Source organism: Neoarius graeffei, chromosome 13 (assembly GCF_027579695.1).
Source record: "Neoarius graeffei isolate fNeoGra1 chromosome 13, fNeoGra1.pri, whole genome shotgun sequence".
Lineage (NCBI taxonomy): Eukaryota > Metazoa > Chordata > Actinopteri > Siluriformes > Ariidae > Neoarius > Neoarius graeffei.
In genome coordinates, this window is record NC_083581.1 from 58,941,451 (window position 1) to 58,967,393 (window position 25,943).

At 42.1% G+C, this 25,943-nt stretch overlaps 1 protein-coding gene across 1 annotated transcript; it reads left to right on the forward strand.

The window, feature by feature from the left end:
• The first annotated feature begins 1,903 nt into the window (after positions 1–1,903).
• LOC132896214 (troponin C, skeletal muscle-like) lies at positions 1,904–5,606 on the forward strand. Its single transcript, XM_060936943.1, has 6 exons — positions 1,904–1,976; positions 3,295–3,346; positions 3,521–3,664; positions 4,541–4,655; positions 4,756–4,892; positions 5,122–5,606. The coding sequence occupies exons 1-6, from the start codon at positions 1,974–1,976 to the stop codon at positions 5,151–5,153; spliced, it is 483 nt and encodes a 160-aa protein (XP_060792926.1). The 5' UTR covers positions 1,904–1,973; the 3' UTR covers positions 5,154–5,606.
• The last annotated feature ends 20,337 nt before the right edge of the window (positions 5,607–25,943 follow it).

Below are 25,943 nucleotides of genomic sequence, written 5' to 3' on the forward strand. Positions count from 1 at the left end.
CATTGTGCATGGTTTTTACAGATAATGTGTATGATGAATTACACCGTCTTTGTATGCTTCATGTAATGTTTGTAGTTTTAAATTATATTTTACAGTTTAAAATGTATATGCCTTTTATATGTAAATCCACATATGTTTGTGTTGGATTTACATATAAAAGGCACGTACATTTTAAACTGTAAAATATAATTTAAAACTACAAACATTACATGAAGCATACAAAGACGGTGTAATTCATCATACACATTATCTGTAAAAACCATGCACAATGTTCACTTCATACATACTAGATTTTCATAAAAAATTTGTATGAGGAAGATGCAAAATGGGCCACTTTCAGGAGTAAATCATACATGGCATATATATTTATTTATAAATCCTTATAAGGATTTATCCTTATATTTATAAGGATTTGCTACTAAGACAGTGGTAAATTCTTATAAGTTCTTTACTGTTCTTTTTCGTATGGGGTTGATCCCCAGAGATTAAACTTACCAAAACATTCTCATACTAGATTGTGTGTTGAGACCATTTTCATCCAAAATAGAAAAGAGGAGAGCAAAACCCAAATTGTGTTCTTTTTTTCCTCTTCCTTGTGCTGCCTAGTCATACGATCCGTTGGTATTTGTACCGTATATCTTCAGGCACCATCTTCAGAAGTGTCCTCTGTGTGGCATGTTGCGATGCTTTACAAAAGATTGCTATTACTCTTGTGGTGCACACCACCCTCAAATTCTCTTTTTAAAACATTGCACTTCTGATGCAGGGTATATAATTTTTACCTCCTCCCATTTCTCATCCTATTAGATTCTGGCTGCACCTCATAACACATACACACACGTCCGATCACCCCTCCTTCTAATTCTCAAATAGACACTCCCTACTCAGGAAACACATGCCATACAAGGAGTGTGATGTCTTGCGCTAGCTACCTGCACTGTTTGTTTGGAAAGGGTGGGGCATAGCTTGAGACATCCTCACATAGCATTAATATCATTTGGTATTCAGGGCACACTGAAGTTCTGCATGACAGCACTTTTTGCACTGGAGTTTATTTCTGCTCACGACACAAGGCAGAGCACCTTCCCTGAGCTTATGTTCACCTAACACATAATCCAATTAGCTTATTATTCACATAAAATTGCAATTACTAACCATGCCGATATGGTTTATCTTTACTAGTGGAGTGTATTTAGAGCATTGCATTAGTCTGATCAAATCATGGCTGGATAGCAGAAAGCATGAAGTGAAAACTTTTCCAAATCCCCATTCTGTCTGGTATGAAAATGTTCCCAGTTTTCACATTGCTTGGATCTAACAGTCCTCACACGGCACCGCCTGCCTTGGTCAGTAAAAATAGACTAGCTCTTTGTGTATAACTGCATCTGGCATCCCATCCACACTGTATTCCTGTTCCCGGGATAGGCTCTGGATCCACCCTGACCCTGACCAGGATAGAAAATAGCGGTTATGATTGGATGAATAAAACAGTTACAAATTGTAGTGTATAGTATCATAGGCCTACTCCGTGACTTGGGGCAAGGATACGATGACTGCATTTCCAAACTCTTATCCCAACTATCTGACCCCTTATTTAGCATTTGCTGCTTATTACCACTTTTAAAAACCTCCTGAAGATTTAAAATTTGCTTTATTTTTCTCCTGTCAAAAACAAGGGACCTTTCATCCATCCATATAGACCCGACATTTCAGATTTAGATTTCGGCTCCTCAGAACCCTAAAAGTTCAACATTCTAATTCGGGCGATCCGTGGTGGGCGTGGCTTCAGAAACACGTTCAACACAGTGGATCTGGATGGTCGTTGACCGTCGGTGGGTGTGGCCTCAGCCGACCTGTTTAAAGTATGTCTGAACCCTCCATTGACGTCTAGTCTATCTGTTGAGGTGCACACGGATTGACCACTCCTTTGGGCTTTATTGGTGGATAATAGTGGGGAAAACTAATTCACAACCATGGTAAGAGATCACAGAAATCAAGCATGAAACAAATTAAATGTGGCTAGGATTGCTAATGGCTTATAGCCAAAATTAAACAACAAAAAAAAAACCTGAATATGTAAATTAGAAAGAAGAAGTATTTATATTCAGTTTATTCAATGGGAAATGGTGACATATTTAATATTGCTATATACATTTTTTATATGTTTAGGATACTTGTATGATTAAATATATAGGCTACCTGTAGTGCAGATGCATCAGTGCAATTTATAAATATTTCAGGTGTTGAAAAATTGATATAGAGAGAAAAAAAATACAGAACCTATAATTACTAGCCAGATTTTTTTTTTCAGATGTGTGGGCTATTGATTATAAACTGTGATTTTGTATTTGAAAGATGGTCTAATTAAAAGATATGGCAGCTGCTGGGGTCATAATGTAGTGGTGTCAGGGGGGCCAAGCAGCAGGATGGAAGACTGATGCCGAAAAATGCCACTTGATCCGGGTGACATGCTTATGCGACACATTCCAAGAGTTCACTTTCGGAGTGACCATGTACAGGCACAGAGTCAGGAAGATAAAACCTGTTGATCCCTAAAATAGCAAGAAGGTTTCAATGTCTGCTTGTGTGCAGTGGTTTGAAAGTTTTTAATGCAGCTGTGGATTCAGCAGATTTGAATAAACTTTAAAAATAAGACGTTTTTTTTCTCATATTGGTGCATTGCCTCAAATTAGCTGCCTCAGATGCTTTTTTAATCAACAAACTAAAACCATTTCCCCGCTGATTAATCATTATATGTGCAGTGAGGATGCACTATTGTGGAATTAAAAAAAAAAAAAAAGCCAGCTGAGGTGGGGCAGCACAGTGGTGTAGTGGTTAGCACTGTCACCTTACAACAAGCAGGTTCTGGGTTCGAACCTCATGACTGACAGAGGCCTTTCTGTGTGGCGTTTGCATGGTCTGTGCGGGTGCTACGCATTCCCCCACAGTTCAAAGGCATGCAGATTAGGTAAAATACCCAGCTACTGGGGTTGTACAAGCCAGTGCATACTTAGTGCCAGTCCCAAACCTGGATAGACTGGAGAGAGTTGTATCAGGAAGGGCATCCGGTGTAAATCCTCTACCAAATCAAACATGCGGAACAGATCCACTGTGGTGACGAACGGGAGCAGCTGAAAAAAGAAAAGGAGGTGGTGTGTGTTTCTGTAAAGTCCTATGTTTCCCCCTTTCTTTCATTGCAACCATCATATTGCTGCATATACAGAAAGATGGATAGATTAAACAGAGAGAGAGACAGTAATCACAAGTCCGACTTCCTGTCATACTGTTTTGTAGACTGATGCACAACAGGAGGCCCGCTCCTACCTGAGTGAGGAGATGCTCGCCGGTGAGTGCAAAGCAACGTAACCACGAAAGTCCAGAAAGGTGATCAAAGTGATCTTGTGTGCACAAGATAAAAAAGAAATCACCTTTCCGGACTTACAATACGCTTTATTCTCATTTAATAGGCTGTATTTAATGATTGCATCATATCCTAATCTCTTGTCTCTTTTAACAACAGAGTTCAAAGCTGCCTTCGATATGTTTGATACCGACGGTGGCGGTGACATCAGCACCAAGGAGTTGGGTACCGTGATGAGGATGTTGGGTCAGAATCCAACCAGAGAGGAGTTGAATGAAATCATTGAGGAGGTCGATGAGGACGGTAAGGACAACCAGACACTTTACTTTACACCAGGGGCTCTCAAACCTTTTGCAGACAGACAAAACAAAGCTGTAAAATATCCACCGAGGCCCCCGATACAGATTTATCTGATGAATTGTTCAACGGCCACAGAGCTTTTCATTCCTGACCTTTCCACCCACAGAACACATGAGGTCCAAGTTGATATTATTATTTAGAGCCCTATGTGGTTTTGATTTTTCAACTGCACTTTGGATTAAACCAATATCATTCAAATGTCCAGTCAATCAGGCTAATGACTATAAAAACTTTATTCAATTATGATAATGGTAGACGCGAGAATGGTAGATTTCTACCACTGTAACAAAAACAAACAAAAAATACAGACCCTGGCACCACTTTGAGAGTCACTGCTTTGCATCGATCTTACAATCACAAATTATTTTCATATTAATACTGTAGAATCTCTGAATGGGGTGGCACAGTGATGTAGTGGTTAGCACTGTTGCCTCACAGCAAGAAGGTTCCAGGTTCGAACCCCAGTCAATGGGGGGGGCCTTTGTTTGGAGTCTGCGTGGGTTTCTCCAGGGTGCTTTCAAAGACATGCAGTTTAGATAAAATACCCAGCCACTGGGGTTGTACAAGCCAGCGCATACTTAGTGCCGGTCCCAAGTCCGGATAGCTTGGGGAGGGTTGTGTTAGGAAGGGCATCTGGTGTAAATCCTATGCGGAACAAATCCACTGTGGTGACCCCTAACGGGAGCAGCTGAAAGAAGACAATGACTGTAAAATCCCTGAATCTAGAAGATTGAATTAGACACAAAAGAACACCTTCATCCTTCTGCACTGTTATGTGTACAATGATACATGATTTTATCTCATGTTGTCAAATCCTAGGCAGCGGTACCATTGACTTTGAGGAGTTCTTGGTCATGATGGTGAGGCTCCTAAAGGAGGACCAGGCTGGCAAGAGTGAGGAAGAGTTGGCAGAATGCTTCCGTGTGTTTGACAAGTACGTATCGTAATACAACTATGTGTACTTTACAGCTTTAAAAAAAAAAACCTGCAACTTCGAGCATCTTATTTGCATCTTATGTTCTATTCGCTCACAGGAACGCTGATGGCTACATCGACAGAGACGAGTTCGCCGATATCATCCGCAGCACTGGCGAGCCTATCACAGAGGACGAGATCGATGAGTTGCTGAAGGACGGAGACAAAAATGCCGATGGCATGCTGGACTTTGATGGTAAGACACCTTTTCTGAGCCATTATGCCTTTGATAAGTCAAGAATTAGTGTATTATAGACCCTTGATGAATGAATGCTGTATACGGATGTATACATGTATGTAGGCCTACTACTCATTTATCCATCCATCCGTTCATCCATTATCTGTAGCTGCTTGTCCTGTTCCTACTCATTTATACTGTAGAATTTGTAATCTTTTAACAAGATTGTGGGTTTTTTTCTCTCCAGAATTCCTCAAGATGATGGAGAATGTGCAGTAAAACAGAGACTCATGGACATTCCTCTACCCTTTGACCCCTGTCAACTCAACCCCTTCCCTCAAACTCACTCATGACCCCTTACCATCTGGTCCGTTGCCTCTCATTGTCCATCTTGACAACTATGCTGCTTCAACAGACATACAGACGAACACCTGAATGAGGTCTGCTAAGGTGTAACACATGATGCTCATACTCCAGGGAGAACCCTGCATGTCCCTGCAAGAGCAGAAGAGCCAAGCAGTGGTGTGTGCTTTGCAGCACCATTATATTACATTGCAAAATAGATCAACAGCTCATATTGTGGTAGACCGCACATGAAACTGGACGTTTTAGTCTACATTTAGACTAGATCAGCAGCTTGTTATCGCTGCCTAGACCAATGCTAAAACCTCTTATACGTCACCATATTTAAACAAATGCTTGAAAGAACAGAATAAAAAAAATAAAACACAAGCTCGTATTTAGTTGGTCTGATGTTTGTAAGTTTTTGTTTTGAAGAGGTTGCCAATAAAGCTTTTTTTTCTTTTTTTTTCTTCCCCCAGTGTCATTGAAACAAATAAAGTTTAAAATTACTGGTTATTTAAAGGTTCTGACTGCAAAGTTGAATTCTGGGTTAAAATGTTGTATTTCTACTGCTGTTGGAGTTTCGAGATATTTTGCATGGATTTGAAGTTGATTTGAGTTGAAATTGAAGAGTTGCATTGCTGCACACACCGTGTATCCTATGTGTAAATGGTTTTCCGAGATAAAAAGTGTCCCGCATTTTACAATTCCAGAGATTGTCGAAGCAAGTGAGCAACAATATCACGTGACCACCGTGGAGCGTGTTTGACCTACTTTGAACCAAAACAAGTCAGCGTGGGCAAACATGGTGGACTCCACTCCCCCACCAGCTAAAAGCCAGAGCAAAAGAAAAGGAAAATATGAAAGCGAATCAGCTAGAAAGCGCACCAGAAAAGCGATGGAAACCAAAAGGCTGTCTGGAAGAGTTTTCGTGAAGGGACAGATCAACCGCTGGAATTGACTGAAGGATGAAACAGGTGCAAAATCTGACGAAGAGTTTACAGCACTTGTCTGGGATTGGTGACTGAGTATGGAGTTATACGCCTAATGTTTTGATCTTGCAGAGAAAGAAACGATAACACAAAAGCAGTAACAGAGAAAAAATATATTTGTCTTTTGTTTCATGGATCTGTTCGTGAACGTCAAGCACAAATGACATACCTGCGACTCAAAACTTTCCGAGGTCGATGCAGAGTCATGATGTTTTCTGCACGTCGCCATCTTGGTGTGACCCTGTTCCATGATTATGCTAATTAGTTCAAGCTCCTCGTGTTCAGCTGTTTCCGCAGGGCCATACTGTTTATCTCAAGAGGTAGGATATTCAGTCCCAAAAAGGAGAAAAGCGACCCTCAGCACATCAAAATTATCACATCTCATCCACATGATAACCAGCGAGTTGGCCTAGTGGTTAGCGTGTCCGCCTCTCGATCATGAGTTCTACTCATGGTCGGGTCATACCAAAGACCATCATAAAAATTGTGCCTACTGCCATCTGGCAAGGCACGCTGCAATACAGATGCGAGTGGGGAGTCAAACTCTCGCGGTTACCAGAGGGCTAGCCCCCCCCACTGTAACCCTAGCTATGTAATAGGCGAGAGGCCGAGGGCTACGGAAACGGAGATCGGCGCCGCCCTATGCGCCACATGGCGTGGGAAGGACTTTGATTTGATTTGATCATCCCAATGATATTGTTCGAAAATGCCATGCACAATAAAAAAATTTTAAAATTTCAGATGACTTTGCAGTCAGCACCTTTAAATGAACGGTTGCTGCTGCATTGTCAATGAATATACAAAATTAAACCATGTAATAATCCAAATTTCATTTGATATACCTTCGACAATCATTTCCATTTTAAAAGAATAGTCATCTATACCGGGGCAGCACGGTGGTGTAGTGGTTAGCGCTGTCGCCTCACAGCAAGAAGGTCCGGGTTCGAGCCCCGTGGCCGGCGAGGGCCTTTCTGTGCGGAGTTTGCATGTTCTCCCCGTGTCCGCGTGGGTTTCCTCCAGGTGCTCCGGTTTCCCCCACAGTCCAAAAACATGCAGGTTAGGTTAACTGGTGACTCTAAATTGACCGTAGCTGTGAATGTGAGTGTGAATGGTTGTCTGTGTCTATGTGTCAGCCCTGTGATGACCTGGCGACTTGTCCAGGGTGTACCCCGCCTTTCGCCCGTAGTCAGCTGGGATAGGCTCCAGCTTGCCTGCAACCCTGTAAAACAGGATAAAGCGGCTAGAGATAATGAGATGAGATGAGTCATCTATACCCTGTTCACAGTATGTACCAGCCAAGAGCTGTCAAAAATCATAAAACCGATTGCACTCCTTTTAATAATACTGAGAGAATATTTTAACGCTGAATGCATAATAATGTATATTATTGTCAAAAACTACTGTTGAATCTGTATAACACGGTTTTACACTACAAACACCCAGAAATCTCTGAAGTTCTTGATGGTGACTGGTGGCCATTACTTTTCTGCCAAATTTAGTAAACTACAAGCAAAATAATATGAGTGTCTAAATCTAAGAACAGTGCTCTGTGCTAAAAATTGATTCTTCTTTGCTTACATTTATTATTTATGGCACATATTGCTATTGCATTTTGGATTTTGGAATATACACTACCGTTCAAAAGTTTGGGGTCACTTTGAAATGTCCTTATTTTTGAAAGAAAAGCACTGTTCTTTTCAATGAAGATCACTTTAAACTAATCAGAAATGCACTCTATACATTGCTAATGTGGTAAATGACTATTCTAGCTGCAAATTTCTGGTTTTTGGTGCAATATCTCCATAGGTGTATAGAGGCCCATTTCCAGCAACTCTCACTCCAGTGTTCTAATGGTACAATGTGTTTGCTCATTGCCTCAGAAGGCTAATGGATGATTAGAAAACCCTTGTACAATCATGTTAGCACAGCTGAAAACAGTTGAGCTCTTTAGAGAAGCTATAAAACTGACCTTCCTTTGAGCAGATTGAGTTTCTGGAGCATCACATTTGTGGGGTCGATTAAATGCTCAAAATGGCCAGAAAAATGTCTTGACTAGATTTTCTATTCATTTTACAACTTATGGTGGGAAATAAAAGTGTGACTTTTCATGGAAACACACAAAATTGTCTGGGTGACCCCAAACTTTTGAACGGAAGTGTATTACTTTTCATCCGATGTGGTGGGAAGATCTCCACAGCAGATATCAGCAACATGGAATCGCAGCCACATCATTTCTTTGACTTGAATTTATATCATTTAGCAGACAATTTTATCCAAGCAACTGCTTTGATTTGTAGTCTTCATTAAAAAGATCCTTGTTCTAGCATACACAGGTCAGAGTTTAAGAATGTCATCAAGCTAAACCAGGGTTAGAGACAAAGTTAGTGGTTCAGGGGTTACGCAGTGTTCCCCCTGGGTTCTGAAAAATATTCTCTACTTTTTTCCTTGAAAAATAAAGCAAAATAAGTATTCTTATTCACCTAAAACATCACCAGATTTTCACACAAGTCCTAAAAGTAGATAAACAGAACCCAGGTAAACAAATGAGACAAAAATATTATACTTGGTCATTTATTTATTGAGGAAAATGATCCAATATTACATACCTGTGAGTGGCAAAAGTATGTGAACCTTTGCTTTCAGTATCTGGTGTGACCCCCTTGTGCAGCAATAACTGCAACTAAACGTTTGCGGTAACTGTTGATCAGTCCTGCACACCGGCTTGGAGGAATTTTAGCCCATTCCTCTGTACAGAACAGCTTCAACTCTGGGATGTTGGTGGGTTTCCTCATATGAACTGATCGCTTCAGGTCCTTCCACAACATTTCCATTGGATTAAGGTCAGGACTTTGACTTGGCCATTCCAAAACATTAACTTTATTCTTCTTTAACCATTCTTTGGTAGAACGACTTGTGTGCTTAGGGTCGTTGTCTTGCTGCATGACCCACCTTCTGTTGAGATTCAGTTCATGGATAGATGTCCTGACATTTTCCTTTCGAATTCGCTGGTATAATTCAGAATTCATTGTTCCATCAATGATGGCAAGCCGTCCTGGCCCAGATGCAACAAAACAGGCCCAAACCATGATACTACCACCACCATGTTTCACAGATGGGATAAGGTTCTTCTGCTGGAATGCAGTGTTTTCCTTTCTCCAAACATAACGCTTCTCATTTAAACCAAAAGTTCTATTTTGGTCTCCTCCGTCCACAAAACATTGTTCCAATAGCCTTCTGGCTTGTCCGCGTGCTCTTTAGCAAACTGCAGATGAGCAGCAATGTTCTTTTTGGAGAGCAGTGGCTTTCTCCTTGCAACTCTGTCATGCACACCATTGTTGTTCAGTGTTCTCCTGGTGGTGGACTCATGAACATGAACATTAGTCAATGTGAGAGAGGCCTTCAGTTGCTTAGAAGTTACCCCGGGGTCCTTTGTGACCTCGCCGACTATTACACACCTTACTCTTGGAGTGACCTTTGTTGGTCGACCACTCCTGGGGAGGGTAACAATGGACTTGAATTTCCTCCATTTGTACACAATCTGTCTGACTGTGGATTGGTGGAGTCCAAACTCTTTAGAGATGGTTTTGTAACCTTTTCCAGCCTGATGAGCATCAACAATGCTTTTTCTGAGGTCCTCAGAAATCTCCTTTGTTCATGCCATGATACACTTCCACAAACATGTGTTGTGAAGATCAGACTTTGATAGATCCCTGTTCTTTAAATAAAACAGGGTGCCCACTCACACCTGATTGTCATCCCATTGATTGAAAACACCTGACTCTAATTTCACCTTCAAATTGACTGCTAATCCTAGAGTTTCACATACTTTTGCCACTCACAGATATGTAATATTGGATCATTTTCCTCAATAAATAAATGACCAAGTATAATATTTTTGTCTCATTTGTTTAACTGGGTTCTGTTTATCTACTTTTAGGACTTGTGTGAAAATCTGATGATGTTCTAGGTCATATTTATGCAGAAATATAGAAAATTCTAAAGGGTTCACAAACTTTCAAGCACCACTGTAATTAATGGTCAATAGGGTGACACAACTTTACAGATTGCTCTGATCACTTTAAAGTGCAAGGAAGACCCCCCTGCACTGTCAAAGACATTAACTGTACCATCTTCACAATCGACAGTTGAGAAAGTAATCCAGTGGTTTCCACTACCTTCCAAGTCAGTATTTATGATCTAGGTCCAGATACTGGCGGTGCTTTAATTGCACCAACCTCTATGCAAGAATACAGTCCCTGCATAGATGGGAACTGGTGTTTCATTGTCATCGTTTATGAGATCACGTCACGTCCTGTTTCATTGTCCAGTCATGTCCTGGTATTACAATGGCAGGATGACTCCTGGATTACATGAGTATGACATGAGAAGAAGAAATGACAAGTCAACAAGAATTTTTCAACGAATTATTTATTAATTAACAAATTATATCCCATCCCGTCCCGTCCCGTGTTGTGGGTAGGTCACTGCCCGAGCGATGTCACGTCACGTTCTGTGTCACGGGTTTTAGCAGCAACCGTTTTGATGACGCCAGTGAAAACACTATAAGAAAGACTTGATTTTGGGCTGGCGGCACGGTGGTGTAGTGGTTAGCGCTGTCGCCTCACAGCAAGAAGGTCCGGGTTCGAGTCCCGTGGCCGGCAAGGGCCTTTCTGTGCGGAGTTTGCATGTTTCACCCCCGTGTCTGCATGGGTTTCCTCTGGGTGCTCCGGTTTCCCCCACAGTCCAAAGACATGCAGGTTAGGTTAACTGGTGACTCTAAATTGACCGTAGGTGTGAATGTGAGTGTGAATGGTTGTCTGTGTCTATGTGTCAGCCCTGTGATGACCTGGCGACTTGTCCAGGGTGTACCCCGCCTTTCGCCCGTAGTCAGCTGGGATAGGCTCCAGCTTGCCTGCGACCCTGTAGAACAGGATAAAGCGGCTAGAGATAATGAGATGAGATGATTTGGGGCTCCCTGTGCACCATCAAACTAAAATAAACCTCTTTAGTTTGAGCTTACTTCATGATATTTTAGTAACGAATTATTCAAAAGAGGTATTAGGATTCCCTTTAGGGCAGCACGGTGGTGTAGTGGTTAGCACTGTTGCCTCACAGCAAGAAGGTCCTGGGTTCGAGTCCAGCGGCTGACGAGGGCCTTTCTCTACAGAGTTTGCATGTTCTCCATGGGTTTCCTCTGGGTGCTCTGGTTTCCCCCACAGTCCAAAGACATGCAGATTAGGCTAATTGTGTCTGTGATTGTGAGTGTGAATGATTGTGTCATGTGTCAGCCCTGCAATGACCTGGCGGCTTGTCCAGGGTGTACCCCACCTCTTGCCCATAGTCAGCTGGGATATGATCCAGCTTGCCTGCAACCCTGTAGAACAGGATAAGCGGCTACAGATAATGGATGGATGGATTCCCTTTAACCTTTACTTCAATGCCAGGCCTTTCAGTTACATAATTTGGGCTACACCCTGTATTTCTGAATTTGGGCTTTTTCCGTTGTGATACAGGTTAATTTGGGCTTTTCTGTACATGCAAAGTGCTGTTTTCCCAGGGCTCTGTGTTTAAACTACTGCTGCTTTTTTTTAGCTACAAAGTTATGAATAAATAAAGAAATCTATGAATGTTATTTTTACCTTTATTGCAAAACGTCTACAGCATTAATCCCTCTTGATGTACATGTACATGACAAAAATAATTAGAATACAGTTAGTATTTAAAAGATGTGTTGGGGCCTGAGGAGAACCTGGAGGAAAGGAGTCCGTGAATGAAAAAGCAAGTTCTGCACTGTTGCTATCAAAGAGACAAACCTGTAGTGACACAAAAGGTTTTTCAGTCACATCACAAGAATCGGCAGTGCAATCCACAGTATGAAGTCAGGTGAAAGATCTTAGTTTCAATGAAAGGCCAGTGTCTAAGACTAATCAACAAGAGGACCAAGCTCCAAGTCACCCACACTTACACAACTGTGTGGATTTAAGATGCAAGCTGTATCTTAAATACACACAGTTGTGTCCTGAATAGCTCTCTTTTATTCAGTCTTTTACCTGGTTTAAAATCATATGAAACTAGGTATCAGAGAGATATTGCAGTCGAGGTCAGATAATGTGGGATATTTTTAGGTTTTTAAATGGTTCAATCAGTCTGTGGTCGCCAGTGTCCTGTTTTACACCGTGGTGTGCTGGGGGGGCAGCACATCCAAGAAGGGCACAACCAGGCTGGACAAACTGATCAGGTGGGCCGGCTCTGTGGTCGGCATGAAGCTGGACTCTATGGTGACGGTGGCAGAAAAGAGGACTATGGACAAACTACTGAACATCATGGACGATGCCAGTCACCCTCTGCACACCGTCATCAGCAACCAGAGGAGCCTGTTCAGTGACAGAATGCTCCTTCCCAAGTGCAGGATGAACAGACTCAAAAACTCCTTTGTCCCTCACGCCATCAGACTGTACAACTCCTCTCTGGGGGGGAGGAGGGGTAACAGGAGGACAGACGACGGGAAGGAGCAGTAGCCTAGCCTGACAAAAAGCAATACTGGACAATGTGCAATATAAATGTGCAATACCTCTCCTGCTAGATTTTTTTTGTACATGTTAATACTTAATTTATCTCGAAGTTTTCTCGATTTTCGATTCTCTGTTTATTCTGTAATGATGCTGCTGGAATTTTAATTTCCCTGAGGGAACCCTGCCAAAGGGATCAATAAAGCTTTATCTATCTATCTATCTATCTATCTATCTATCTATCTATCTATCTATCTATCTATCTATCTATCTATCTATCTGATACAGGAATTCTTAGGAGAATTTAGCACAATAGGGTAGTAAACAGTCTGGTTCATACTCCAGTCCAGAAGATGGAGTGTGATTGCAAACACCTAAAAGCTGTTTGCCAACCACCATAAAACAATATAAAAGAAGAAGAAAGAAGCACAAAACTTTCTTCCATACCAGCATTACAAGTAGAATCAGGAGAAATGCCTTTAAGCCTCAGACATCCTAAGTTGAGTATGGCTTACTGCAGACCTGGGCATTTTACGGCCCGCGGGCTGCATCCGGCCCTTTGGTTCATTCTGACCGGCCCACGTAAGGTTAATTAGAAATTACAAAATAAATGTTTTTTCTAATTTTACCTCATGCATGGACTGAATGTGCATTGCTTTTATTTTGAAGTTGTGATCAACAAAAACGCAATGCGCGCGACATGAACATGACATGAAATCCCACGATAACTACTTCGGTAATTTGTCCAGACCAACCACAAACTTGTACGTTATCCTTCAAACGGTCCAGCCAATCACATAGTGTGACGTCACCAGCAGGCGCTGGAACCCGAGCCGATCTGTAGATCTGAAACCTACACCGAATCGACACGGCATCATTATTATAATATGATGTATCTTGCTTGATATGTGGAGTAGAAAGACAATATTGTGATGTCTTTATTGTGTTTTGGGGTGAATGTGACTGAAAAAAAAATGGTACAAACATTCACATTTTGTTAACCATTGTTTTGGGAAATTTGATTGAATAAATGACATTTTTTGTAAGGCAACCTCATTTTTTCCATACTCTTACCAGTCTTAGCAGCTTGTAAAAACAATGTTATTTACTGCTTTATATAAAGAAATACAATTAATATTATGCAGAATTTAGTTCAGCCTTTTGGTCTGGCCCTCCACAAAATTTTCTGTTTCTCATGTGGCCCCATGGAAAAAATAATTGCCCACCCCTGGCTTACTGGATTAATTTAAATGGACATGAGGCATCACACCCTACTAAAAAAGTTCTCAATGAGTGTTGGGAGTATGGCAGATCCCAGATTTGTAGCTTTGGATGGGATGCTAATAAATTAGCAAATCAATTGGGAATAGATGATATCATTTGTAGCAAGACTGTGCCCCTGGTAACAACTCCACCTTGGTTGTTTTGCTCCCTTAGGGTGATCATGGAAACCAAAGAGTTCGCTAAATCTGGAGGAGTGTATCAGAACGTAGAGCAATATTTAGGAAGCAGGTACTATAATACAACACAGGTTTATACAGATGCATCTAAAGATTCAAAGGGTAAAACAGGTATTGCAGTTTATACCCCGATTACAAAATCTCTATTAAAAAGAGAACATCAGATCTGCTGTCCATATTTGCAGCTGAAATGACCGCCATTATTAGTATATTACAGTGGATAGAAGAAGCTAGGCCCCCTAAAGCAGTTATTTGTTCTGATTCTATGTCGTCTCTCACATCCATTCAAAGTGGAGAATCATCATGCCGACAGGACTTCTCATCTCATCTCATTATCTCTAGCTGCTTTATCCTGTTCTACAGGGTCACAGGCAAGCTGGAGCCTATCCCAGCTGACTACGGGCGAGAGGCGGGGTACACCCTGGACAAGTCACCAGGTCATCACAGGGCTGACACATAGACACAGACAACCATTCACACTCACATTCACACCTACGGTCAATTTAGAGTCACCAGTTAACCTAACCTGCATGTCTTTGGACTGTGGGGGAAACCGGAGCACCCAGAGGAAACCCACGCGGACACGGGGAGAACATGCAAACTCTGCACAGAAAGGCCCTCGCCGGCCACGGGGCTCAAACCCGGACCTTCTTGCTGTGAGGCGACAGCGCTAACCACTACACCACCGTGCTGCCCGCCGACAGGACTTATTGAATGAAATTAATAATATCTTATTTGCAATCAGTCAACAGGGAATATCAATCCAGTTTGTATGGGTTCCAGCCCATAAAGGAGTTGGTGGTCATGAGGAAGCAGACAAGCTGGCAAAAGAGGCAACCAAAGAAGAGGAGGTTCAGTTAAATATTCTACTCAGGAGATCAGAAGTTAAGGTATTCATTAAACATAAAGTTAACATAATATGGCAAGATGAATGGAATAAGGAGAATAAAGGTAGACACATATAATATACAAAAAGACATTTTGAGTAGCAAACCTAGTTACCCAAACAGACAGGAGGAGGTTTGGTTTACAAGACTGAGAATAGGCCATACTGGATTAAATAACAGCTTTTATTTTTTTCGCGGTCCAAATCCTGTGCTCTGATTGGCTAGCGAGCGGGTCCGTATCCTATGATACGGACCTCTGGCGACTCGCTCGTTCCCAACAACAAACATAGTAGCAATTTTTGTCAACATTTTTTTAAATAAGATTTATTTATAAGATTATCAAAAATCTTATAAATTTTTGCCAGCATTTCTCAGGAGAATAGCATTAATTTTACATCATGGATAGTGATAACGACAGTGTTCACAGCGAAAGCGAGTTTTACTACCCTGAGGAAGAAGAAATAAAAGAAAACATTTCAGGAGAAAGCTAAAAACCTCTAACTTGCTAATGCCGAGCAAAAACATGGCTGAATCCTGAATGACTCGACTCCTATTTGTATAAATAGGGGACTACATAGATGGCAAAATGCAGTTTTTTTCCTGCCATGGAAGTGCACTTGTATACTGAGGAGGAAGCCATTTCCATTACAGCCGTGAATGAGGATTCAAAATGGCGGCTCGGCTCGGTTTTCCCTTTCGGGCGCTCTCGTTTTCTGTTAGAATTTGGTAAAGAAAAAAATAAATATATTATTTACCAGCTTAAGGTCGGTCCGTATGGTGAAATACCGTGACCTCGGCCTTGAATACTGACCTCGGCCCAGAGGACCTCGGTCAGTACTTTCAAGACCTCGGTCACGGTATTTCACCATACAGACCTCCCAGCTGGTAAATAACATACATATACACGTTATAAACAAACATCTATCTGGAAAATGTGAACTTTGTGGAGTGAGAGAGGCTGTAGATCATGTTCTTTTAAGGTGCTTAAAATTCTACAGACAAAGAGAAAAACTGAAGAGGGAAGTGAACGCAGTCAAGAAAGCCATTTTCTTTAGACACCTTATTAGGTGAGCCTAGATTAGGAAACATCACTCATGCTATGATAACATTTATCAAAGAAACAAAATTAGCAAATAGGATTTAGTTTATGGGCGGCACGGTGGTGTAGTGGTTAGCGCTGTCGCCTCACAGCAAGAAGGTCCGGGTTTGAGCCCCGTGGCCGGCGAGGGCCTTTCTGTGCATGTTCTCCCCGTGTCCACGTGGGTTTCCTCTGGGTGCTCCGGTTTCCACCACAGTCCAAAGACATGCAGGTTAGGTTAACTGGTGACTCTAAATTGACCATAGGTGTGAATGTGAGTGTGAATGGTTGTCTGTGTCTATTGCCCCTTTACCACCAAAGCAGTTCCAGGGATGGTTCGGGGCCAGTGCTTAGTTTGGAATCGGGTTTTCTGTTTCCACTGACAAAGAACTGGCTCTGGGGCCAGAAAAAACGGTTCCAGGCTAGCACCAACTCTCTGCTGGGCTAGAGGAAAGAACCGCTTACGTCAGCGGGGGGCGGAGTTGTTAAGACCAACAACAATAACAAGACCGCGAAAGATCACCATTTTTAAGCGACGAGAAGCAGCAGCAGTACAAACACGAAGTCAGCCATTATTATTATTGTTGTTGCTGCTGCTTCCGCATTGTTTTTGCTTTGATATTCGCGCCAAGGTTTATGCAAACGTAGTGACGTAACTGACGTATGCAGCGACATAATGACGTGGCTTCTCTTAGCCCCGCGAGCTATGGAAAAGCAAACTGCATTACAGCCATGAATGAGCAAACTGGTTCTCAGCTGGCTCGCAAGTTGAACGAGTTGTGAACCAGCCCTGGAACTGATTTGGTGGAAAAGGGGTAATAGAGACACACAACCATTCACACTCACACCTACTGTCAATTTACAGCCACCAATTAGCCTAACCTGCATGTCTTTGGACTGTGGGGGAAACCGGAGCACCCAGAGGAAACCGAACACACAATGACACCGTGTTTTACATCATACGTTAGCAGCTAAAAGACCCAGGGCTCAGCCCAGATTTCCTGGGGTTTGTATTTTTTAATGGAGCTTGACATCGATAGGGTGGGAAGGTTATATCTGACTTTACAAGATCGCCTAATATTAATCACCCACACACACATTTAAAGGTTAGGAGATCTTTATTGGTGATTTTTGCACTGCTCTTTTTACATTTATAGAGTTCACTTCAGTTTCTGTCTCCTTATCATTAAGTTAAACACCCATAATATCTCAGGGAAATGAGGCATGGGTTAACTGACAAATATCACAAGTAAAATTCATCAGCAGTTTAATACAAATACACTTTCTCTCTCACACATCTCTCCTTCAGGACCACAGAGACACCAATTCTAAGCTACATTAAGATCTCAGATGACCAGCTGTTTTGTATTAATCCCTTATTTTATTTATTTTTAAGGGTGGTAATGGCCCCGAATGATGGAGCCTGACAACGCCACAGTATTAACCACAGCGACTCAACACCCTGTTACCACCCAAACCAGAGCACGTCAGGCTGCTGCTGCTGCTTCTTCTTGGTGTTTTATGGCGGTTGGCAAACAACATTTTGGCGCATTACCGCCACCTACTGGTATGGAGTGTGGCTCGGGATACTAACTACATCATGTCTTTAAAAATATATATACACTGGTGCTCGAAAGTTTGTGCACCCTTTAGAATTTTCTATATTTCTGCATAAATATGACCTAAAACAACATCAGATTTTCACACAAGTCCTAAAAGTAGATAAAGAGAACCCAGTTAAACAAATGAGGCAAAAATATTATACTCGGTCATTTATTTATTGAGGAAAAATGATCCTATATTACATATCTGTGAATGGCAAAAGTATGTGAACCTCTAGGATAAGCAGTTAATTTGAAGGTGAAATTAGAGTCAGGTGTTTTCAATCAATGGGATGACAATCAGGTGTGAGTGGGCACCCTGTTTTATTTAAAGAACAGGGATCCATCAAAGTCTGATCTTCACAACACACGTTTGTGTATCATGGCACGAACAAAGGATATTTCTGAGGACCTCGGAAAAAGCGTTGTTGATGCTCATCAGGCTGGAAAAGGTTACAAAACCATCTCTAAAGAGTTTGGACTCCACCAATCCACAGTCAGACAGATTGTGTACATCTCTCATCTCATCTCATCTGCTTATCCGGGGCGCGGAAGCAGCAGTCCGAGCATGGAAGCCCAAACTTCCCTCTCCCCAGACACCTCGGCCAGCTCCTTGGGAAGAACACCGAGGCGTTCCCAGGCCAGCCGAGAGACATAGTCCCTCCAGCGTGTCCTGGGTCTTCCCCAGGGCCTCCTCCCGGGGGGACATGCCTGGAACACCTCCCCAGGGAGGTGTCCAGGAGGCATCCGAAAGAGATGCCCAAGCGACCTCAGCTGATTCCTCTCGATGTGGAGGAGCAGCGGCTCTACTCCGAGCTCCTCCCGAGTGATTGTGCTTCTCACCCTATCTCTAAGGGAGCGCCCAGCCACCCTGCGAAGGAAACTCATTTCGGGCGCTTGTATCCGCAATCTTGTTCTGTCGGTCATTACCCAAAGCTCATGACCATAGGTGAGAGTCAGAACGTAGCTCGACCGGTAAATTGAGAGCTTCGCCCTTTGGCTCAACTCCTTCTTCACCACGACGGACCAATAAAGCGACCGCATCACTGCGGAGGCTGCACCGATCCGCCTGTCGATCTCATGCTCCATCCTTCCCTCGCTTGTGAACAAGATCCTGATATACTTAAACTCCTCCACTTGGGGCAGGACTTCTCCACCAACCTGGAGAGGGCAAGCCACCCTTTTCTGGTCGAGAACCATGGCCTCGGACTTGGAGGTGCTGATTCTCATCCCAGCCGCTTCACACTCGACTGCAAACTGCCCCAGTGCATGCTGAAGGTCCTGGTTTGAAGAAGCCAACAGGACATCATCATCCGCAAAAAGCAGAGATGAAATCCTGTGGTTCCCAAACAGGACTCTCTCCAGCCCCTGGCTGCACCTAGAAATTCTGTCCATAAAAATTATGAACAGAACTGGTGACAAAGGGCAGCCCTGCCGGAGTCCAACATGCACTGGGAACAGGTCTGACTTACTGCCGGCAATGCAAACCAGACTCCTGCTCCATTCATACAGGGACTGGGCAGCCCTTAGCAAAGAGCCCCGAACCCCATACTCCCGAAGCACCCCCCACAGAATACCATGAGGGACACGGTCGAATGCCTTCTCCAGATCCACAAAGCACATGTGGACTGGTTGGGCAAACTCCCATGAACCCTCGATCACCCTATGAAGGGTATAGAGCTGGTCCAGTGTTCCACGACCAGGACGAAAACCGCATTGTTCCTCCTGGATCTGAGGTTTGACTATCAGCCGAATTCTCCTCTCCAGTACCCTGGAGTAAACCTTCCCAGGGAGGCTCAGAAGTGTGATTCCCCTATAATTGGTGCACACTCTCCGGTCCCCTTTCTTGAAAAGAGGGACCACCACCCCAGTCTGCCACTCCAGAGGCACTGTCCCCAACCGCCACGCAATGTTGCACAGGCATGTCAGGCAAGACAGCCCCACAACATCCAGAGACTTGAGATACTCAGGGCGAATCTCATCCACCCCCGGTGCCTTGCCACCGAGGATCTTGCAAACCACCTCAGTGACTTTGGCTTGGGTAATGAACGAGTTCACCCCTGAGTCATCAGCCGCCACTTCCTCAATGGAAGGCAGGACGGTGCGATTGAGGAGATCCTCGAAGTATTCCTTCCACCTCCCAACAATATCCCCAGTCGAGGTCAACAGCTCCCCACCCGCACTGTAAACAGTGTTGGCAGAGTACGGCTTCCCCCTCCTGAGGCGCCGGACGGTTTGCCAGAATTTCTTCGAGGCTGACTGATAATCCTCCTCCATGGCCTCACCGAACTCCTCCCAGTTCCGAGTTTTTGCCTCTGCAACTGCCCGAGCTGCAGCACGCCTGGCCTACCGATACTCGTCAGCTGCCTCAGGAATCCCGGAGGCCAGCATGGCCCGATAGGACTCCTTCTTCAGCTTGACGGCATCCCTTACTTCCGGTGTCCACCACCGGGTTCGGGGATTGCTGCCACGACAGATTGTGTACAAATGGAGGAAATTCAAGACCATTGTTACCCTCCCCAGGAGTGGTCAACCAACAAAGATCACTCCAAGAGCAAGGCATGTAATAGTCGGCGAGGTCACAAAGGACCCCAGAGTAACTTCTAAGCAACTGAAGGCCTTTCTCACATTGGCTAATGTTAATATTCATGAGTCCACCATCAGGAGAACACCGAAGAACAATGGTGTGCATGGCAGGGCTGCAAGGAGAAAGCAACTGCTCTCCAAAAAGAACATTGCTGTGTGTCTGCAGTTTGCTAAAGATCATGTGGACAAGCCAGAAGGCTATTGGAAAAATGTTTTGTGGACGGATGAGACCAAAATAGAACTTTTTGGTTTAAATGAGAAGCGTTATGTTTGGAGAAAGGAAAACACTGCATTCCAGCATAAGAACCTTATCCCATCTGTGAAACATGGTGGTGGTAGTATCATGGTTTGGGCCTGTTTTGCTGCATCTGGGCCAGGATGGCTTGCCATCATTGATGGAACAATGAATTCTGAAGGAAAATGTCAGGACATCTGTCGATGAACTGAATCTCAAGAGAAGATGGGTCATGCAGCAAGACAACGACCCTAAGCACACAAGTCGTTCTACCAAAGAATGGTTAAAGAAAATAAAGTTAATGTTTTGGAATGGCCAAGTCAAAGTCCTGACCTTAATCCAATCAAAATGTTGTGGAAGGACCTGAAGCGAGCAGTTCATGTGAGGAAACCCACCAACATCCCAGAGTTGAAGCTGTTCTGTACAGAGAAATGGGCTAATATTCCTCCAAGCCGGTGTGCAGGTCTGATCAACAGTTACCAGAAATGTTTAGTTGCAGTTATTGCTGCACAAGGGGGGGGTCACACCAGATACTGAAAGCAAAGGTTCACATTCTTTTGCCACTCACAGATATGTAATATTGGATCATTTTCCTCAATAAATAAATGACCAAGTATAATATTTTTGTCTCATTTGTTTAACTGGGTTCTCTTTATCTACTTTTAGGACTTGTGTGAAAATCAGATGATGATTTAGGTCATATTTATGCAGAAATATAGAAAATCTAAAGGGTTCACAAACTTTCAAGCACCACTGTGTGTGTATATGGGTCCATCTCAGAAACTGGTCTCTCATTTGGGACATTATGGTCAAAAAATAAATTTTCTAATTTTACTTTTTTTTTTTGCATTTACCTAACACTAAATGTTTATTTTGTCATGTTTAATAAGAATAAAGATAGCATCTTGTTTTATCTGGCCTCCACTGTGGAAATTTTTTTTATTACAATTCAAATGTTTTTGTAAAATTGATTTACATATAAAATAACTACATCATGAAGAATTAAAGCCCCTCCTTCACAGATGAGTGAAAATATTGAATAGATTTCCTCTTTTTGATTGCTTGTAGCCCAAGAGCATTAGCTCAAAATTGAGTCCAACCCGGAACAAATTAGTAACAAGCTGAATTTTTCAGAATATGTTCAGAATACCCTTAGGAATGACATACTAAAAGTCCCCGGGAATCCACCTTGTGCTCTCTGAGAAATTCAAGATGGCGTCCAAAATGGCCGCCGATTGGAGATTTTTCAATATCTCAGGGATAAAACATAATATAAATGCAATTAAAATGTTAAATTATATATGTTCTCTCATACAAGCAATGCAAATTCACCATTGTCACACTGTTAAAATTAAAATTAACCAAGATTACAAGGTCATTAATGTGGAAATTACATGGAATTTGATGGTTGACATGATTGACAGATTAGTTTAGTAGGCTACCTACATACATGAACATAATGTAAGACAACAATTAGACATCAATTTCCTTAATATTTAGTGCATCTTTAAGCTTTGATAAAATATTAAAGGGAAATTAAATTTGAGAACTCTATCTTCTAAAACTACAATGGCAAGCTGTTTCAGTACACTTCTTCAACATTCCGGCGACTTTCATGACAAAAAGGTCTGCCTCAATAAAAGCTCTTGCTTATAAACAATGAGTAGACTTAAACACTTCTCAGTGCCGCAGTTGTAATGCTTGGACCTTTGTTGTACCATCAGTGAAGTAGGGAATTTATTCAAGCTTGTTTAAGGGTGGAAAAAAATTAATCTTTGAGTTTCTAGCGCCAGTCTTTACTACTAGCAATGCCAGTGTGTTCGGACAAAAAATGACTAAACTCAGCATGACCTTTTAAAAATGACTGAACTCAGCATGACCTTTTAACATGCCATTTTTCATTTTACACCACCAATTTACTTTAATTAATATTAATGAAAATAAGTGCTCCAACCCCTAGTAATTGTGTTTGTTGTTTTGTGAACAGAATAGGATGATACGGAGTGAACGAGTAACCAATGGATCCACACTCTATAATCGGTAGTGTACATTAAATAGCACATGTATAGATTTACAATTATAAGTCTGTAATTATTAGTCCTAAACATTAAGAACTGGAGCCATTTCAAAAAGATATGAGATATCTTCATGATACCATAACGATTATTTTGTCATAACAGTCATTGTTATTTCTTCTTGGATGTGAATTTATGGGCCAGGGCGTTTCAAGATTGATACTTGATTCAAGGATCGGACTGGATGAAACCTACACACATTCATAGTACTGTGCACATTCATAAATGTGAACTGGTGAAGTGCCAAAAATATGACAATCTAACCAGACATGGCAAGCGAACACATTATACACAAATATACTGTTATAATGTGTACATTGTTATTATATAATGTTAATACACAATGTAATTAATACACACATGTTGGAATTTACTCTCCTACCCTACAAAACATATATTCTGACCTTTTAATTGCATTAATATTTTGTTTTGGGCCTGAGATATGGGCAGATCTCCATTTGGTGGCCATTTTGGACGCCATCTTGAATTTCTCAGAGAGCACAAGGGGGATTTCCGGGGACTTTTAGTATGCTATTCCTAAAGGTATTCTGAACATATTCTGAAATTTTCAGCTTGTTACTAATTTGTTCCAGGTATAACCCTATTACTCCTGGGCTATTGGGTTAAAAATGCCAAGTTATGATGACTGAATTGATTATTCACTTAAATATGAATATGATGATACATTTTGAGTATTTGATATTGCGAAATAGGACACAATGGAAAAAATCAAGAACACACGGGAAAGATGAGAATAACGGCGGTGGTAAAAGAACAGCAACTGTACTGGCTGAAGGTCGCGCGGGTCTCTGCTGCGGCGCGCGAACATCGGGACATCGCTACCGCACCGGATGGAGCGCGAGGCGGGGGTGGGGCAAAATGACTGGCCATAGATTCTATCAAAAGTTCAATCTAAATTGGCCATGGTTGCAAAATATTGGCCAAAAATATGCAAACACTACGAAATATGAAAGATGAAAAAGAAACATTCTATTGCCTGATACTGCAAGACTAAAACAAAATAAAACTGTCAAAACTCACCTTTTCAGTGATAACATCCGAACAGATCACTCGCGTAACAGAAAGACCGCAAATGGAAGCACGATCAACTTCTAACTGTTGGAGTGGAAAATTCTATTCTACACATGCAAATTGTTAATGTGTGTCCTTCCCCGCACACAAATAACACGCTACGGTAAAAAATAGACCACAACTCATTTTATAGCTCAGAAATTCATACAAGACCAGCTACCATCGTAACATATTCTTTAAGAAACATATTCTATACCTAACTTTCAGCTTTCATTTTAAAAAACAAAATCGCAGATTTATAACTAAATGCTTATATGGCGTAGTGATTTTAAGTTACTACTTTTGGTGAGGTAGTGACCTTGACCCTGAGGCTTTCCGTTTAGATCAAAACACACGATCGTATTGGTTTTGGGTCTGCGGAAAATGGAGTTACAACGGTGATCAAATATTTTGCATGATGTTTTATTACAGTTATGATTATTCTGTGAGCGCACCAATCCTTAGGTGTATAAAGTTACAACTTAAAATACAATTAGTGATAACTGTAGACTTTTCAGTGGACTACAACCTTTTTAAGGGAATGCGATGTAGTCAACCATTTATCATGTCCCAGATCAAGCTGCCATTTTTTCACAAATTTGCAGAATTTTTGCCAAATTCCGAATATTCACATCAAAGATTGTTTTATCTGTATTATTTCTTTCATTATTTTATTTCAAATTAAAACCAACATCACCATTCAAAACCGTATAGTTTATTGATTGTGAGTATATTTAGTGGGGTACCCCCACAGTACCCAGTTTCTGAGACAGACCAATATATTTTTTTTTTCTCTCCAATTTCATGGAGTATACCATGAAACCTCAATACCGGGTAAGGTTTGTTTTGCCTGGCAACACTTGTGAAGGCTTTGGGATACTGACTGGAAAGTTGGGAGTTTAAATCCCACTCCCGGAAAGCTGCCACTGTTGAGTTCATGAACAAGACCGTGAACCGTCAACTACTTGTTTTCTCTGTAAGGGGTCATCCATAATTTTCATCATTCTCACGAGCGTACAAACCGTACGCAGGGGGTTAATGACCAGGCGTACACTTTTTAAAAACGAAAAAAATGACAATCCGTCAATGTGCGAATCAGCGGCCGCCATGTTAAAAATTTCGCGCCACATCGGTGTTGCCAGCTAGCTCTACACGCTTTCTTTCTTCAATACAACAACAATGGCTGACCCAGATTTTGACTGCATTTACAAATTTGTGAATAGCAGAAATACCGCTATTCACAAGACTCCTTTAAACGAGTACGAGCAGTTTTTAAACGTTTATTGTTTCCTGCATTCATTTGAGAAGCAGCAGGAGGCAGTTAGGGCAGGACAGGCTGCTTGGAAAGAAGCAAAAACGAACGTTTCAAAGCAAGCTGAGCTGTGCCGGCAAGCGATCGTCTGGATGGAAAAAATCAAGTCGACTTTTACAATTCGGGATTATTTCAACATTTAATCTGGGGGCAAAAACAGTGACTCTCTTTTAAGGGGAGCTGTTTCCTTTGGGCTCCTCATGAACAATGGATTTCCTATTGTTCATGAGGAGCCAAAAGGCGACAGCTCCCCTTAAAAAGACAGTCCCTAATTTTCAAAAATGAATCGCCTGCTTTCTATGAAAACTTCTGGACCCGTCTTGTGTCTTCTTTTCTTCTCTTGTGAATCTTTGTATTGTCCGGTCATCCGATTTTAATAAAAAGTAATACAAGACATGGTTTTATTTTGAATTCCTATTCCACATAGAGCCATCGGTTTTTTTGTCCGCTAATGTACACTTTTTTTGGGGGGGGGTTTGCTCAAAAGTCTACTCTTTGTAGACTCATGACAATGATAAATTATGGATGACCCCTAAAGGCCTCTGCATGCTCGTGCGACAAGGCTTTCGCAGATAGCTTTTCGCAGACAGTTGTAATTTATTGTTGAGCGGGGATAATAGGCGTGCGCGATGTTATTCACCAGCACAACGCAAGGGGGCGCGAAGTCGCTAGGAGTAGTTGGTGGGTGTGGTTAGTGGAGTGTTTGTCCTCCGGTTACTTATAATGACTAGAACTTTTTTTTTTATAATGACTAGAACTGGAGTCGTATAGATGTACGTACTTCCTCAATCAACCGCTCTTCATGCTGCTCCATCTTCGCTCGTGTTTTTAAAAATGCCGGTCGTGAAAACAAACCAAACCGGGAAAGTAGGGAAGCGGAAGTGCGTGTACAGCGGATGTAGAGTGGACCAATCAGAGCCC

Coding starts and splice junctions, on each gene's coding strand:
- LOC132896214 (XM_060936943.1), top strand. Junction 3,665..4,540: donor TGAGGAGGTCGATGAGGACG/GTAAGGACAACC, acceptor GTCAAATCCTAG/GCAGCGGTACCATTGACTTT. Junction 4,656..4,755: donor TGCTTCCGTGTGTTTGACAA/GTACGTATCGTA, acceptor ATTCGCTCACAG/GAACGCTGATGGCTACATCG.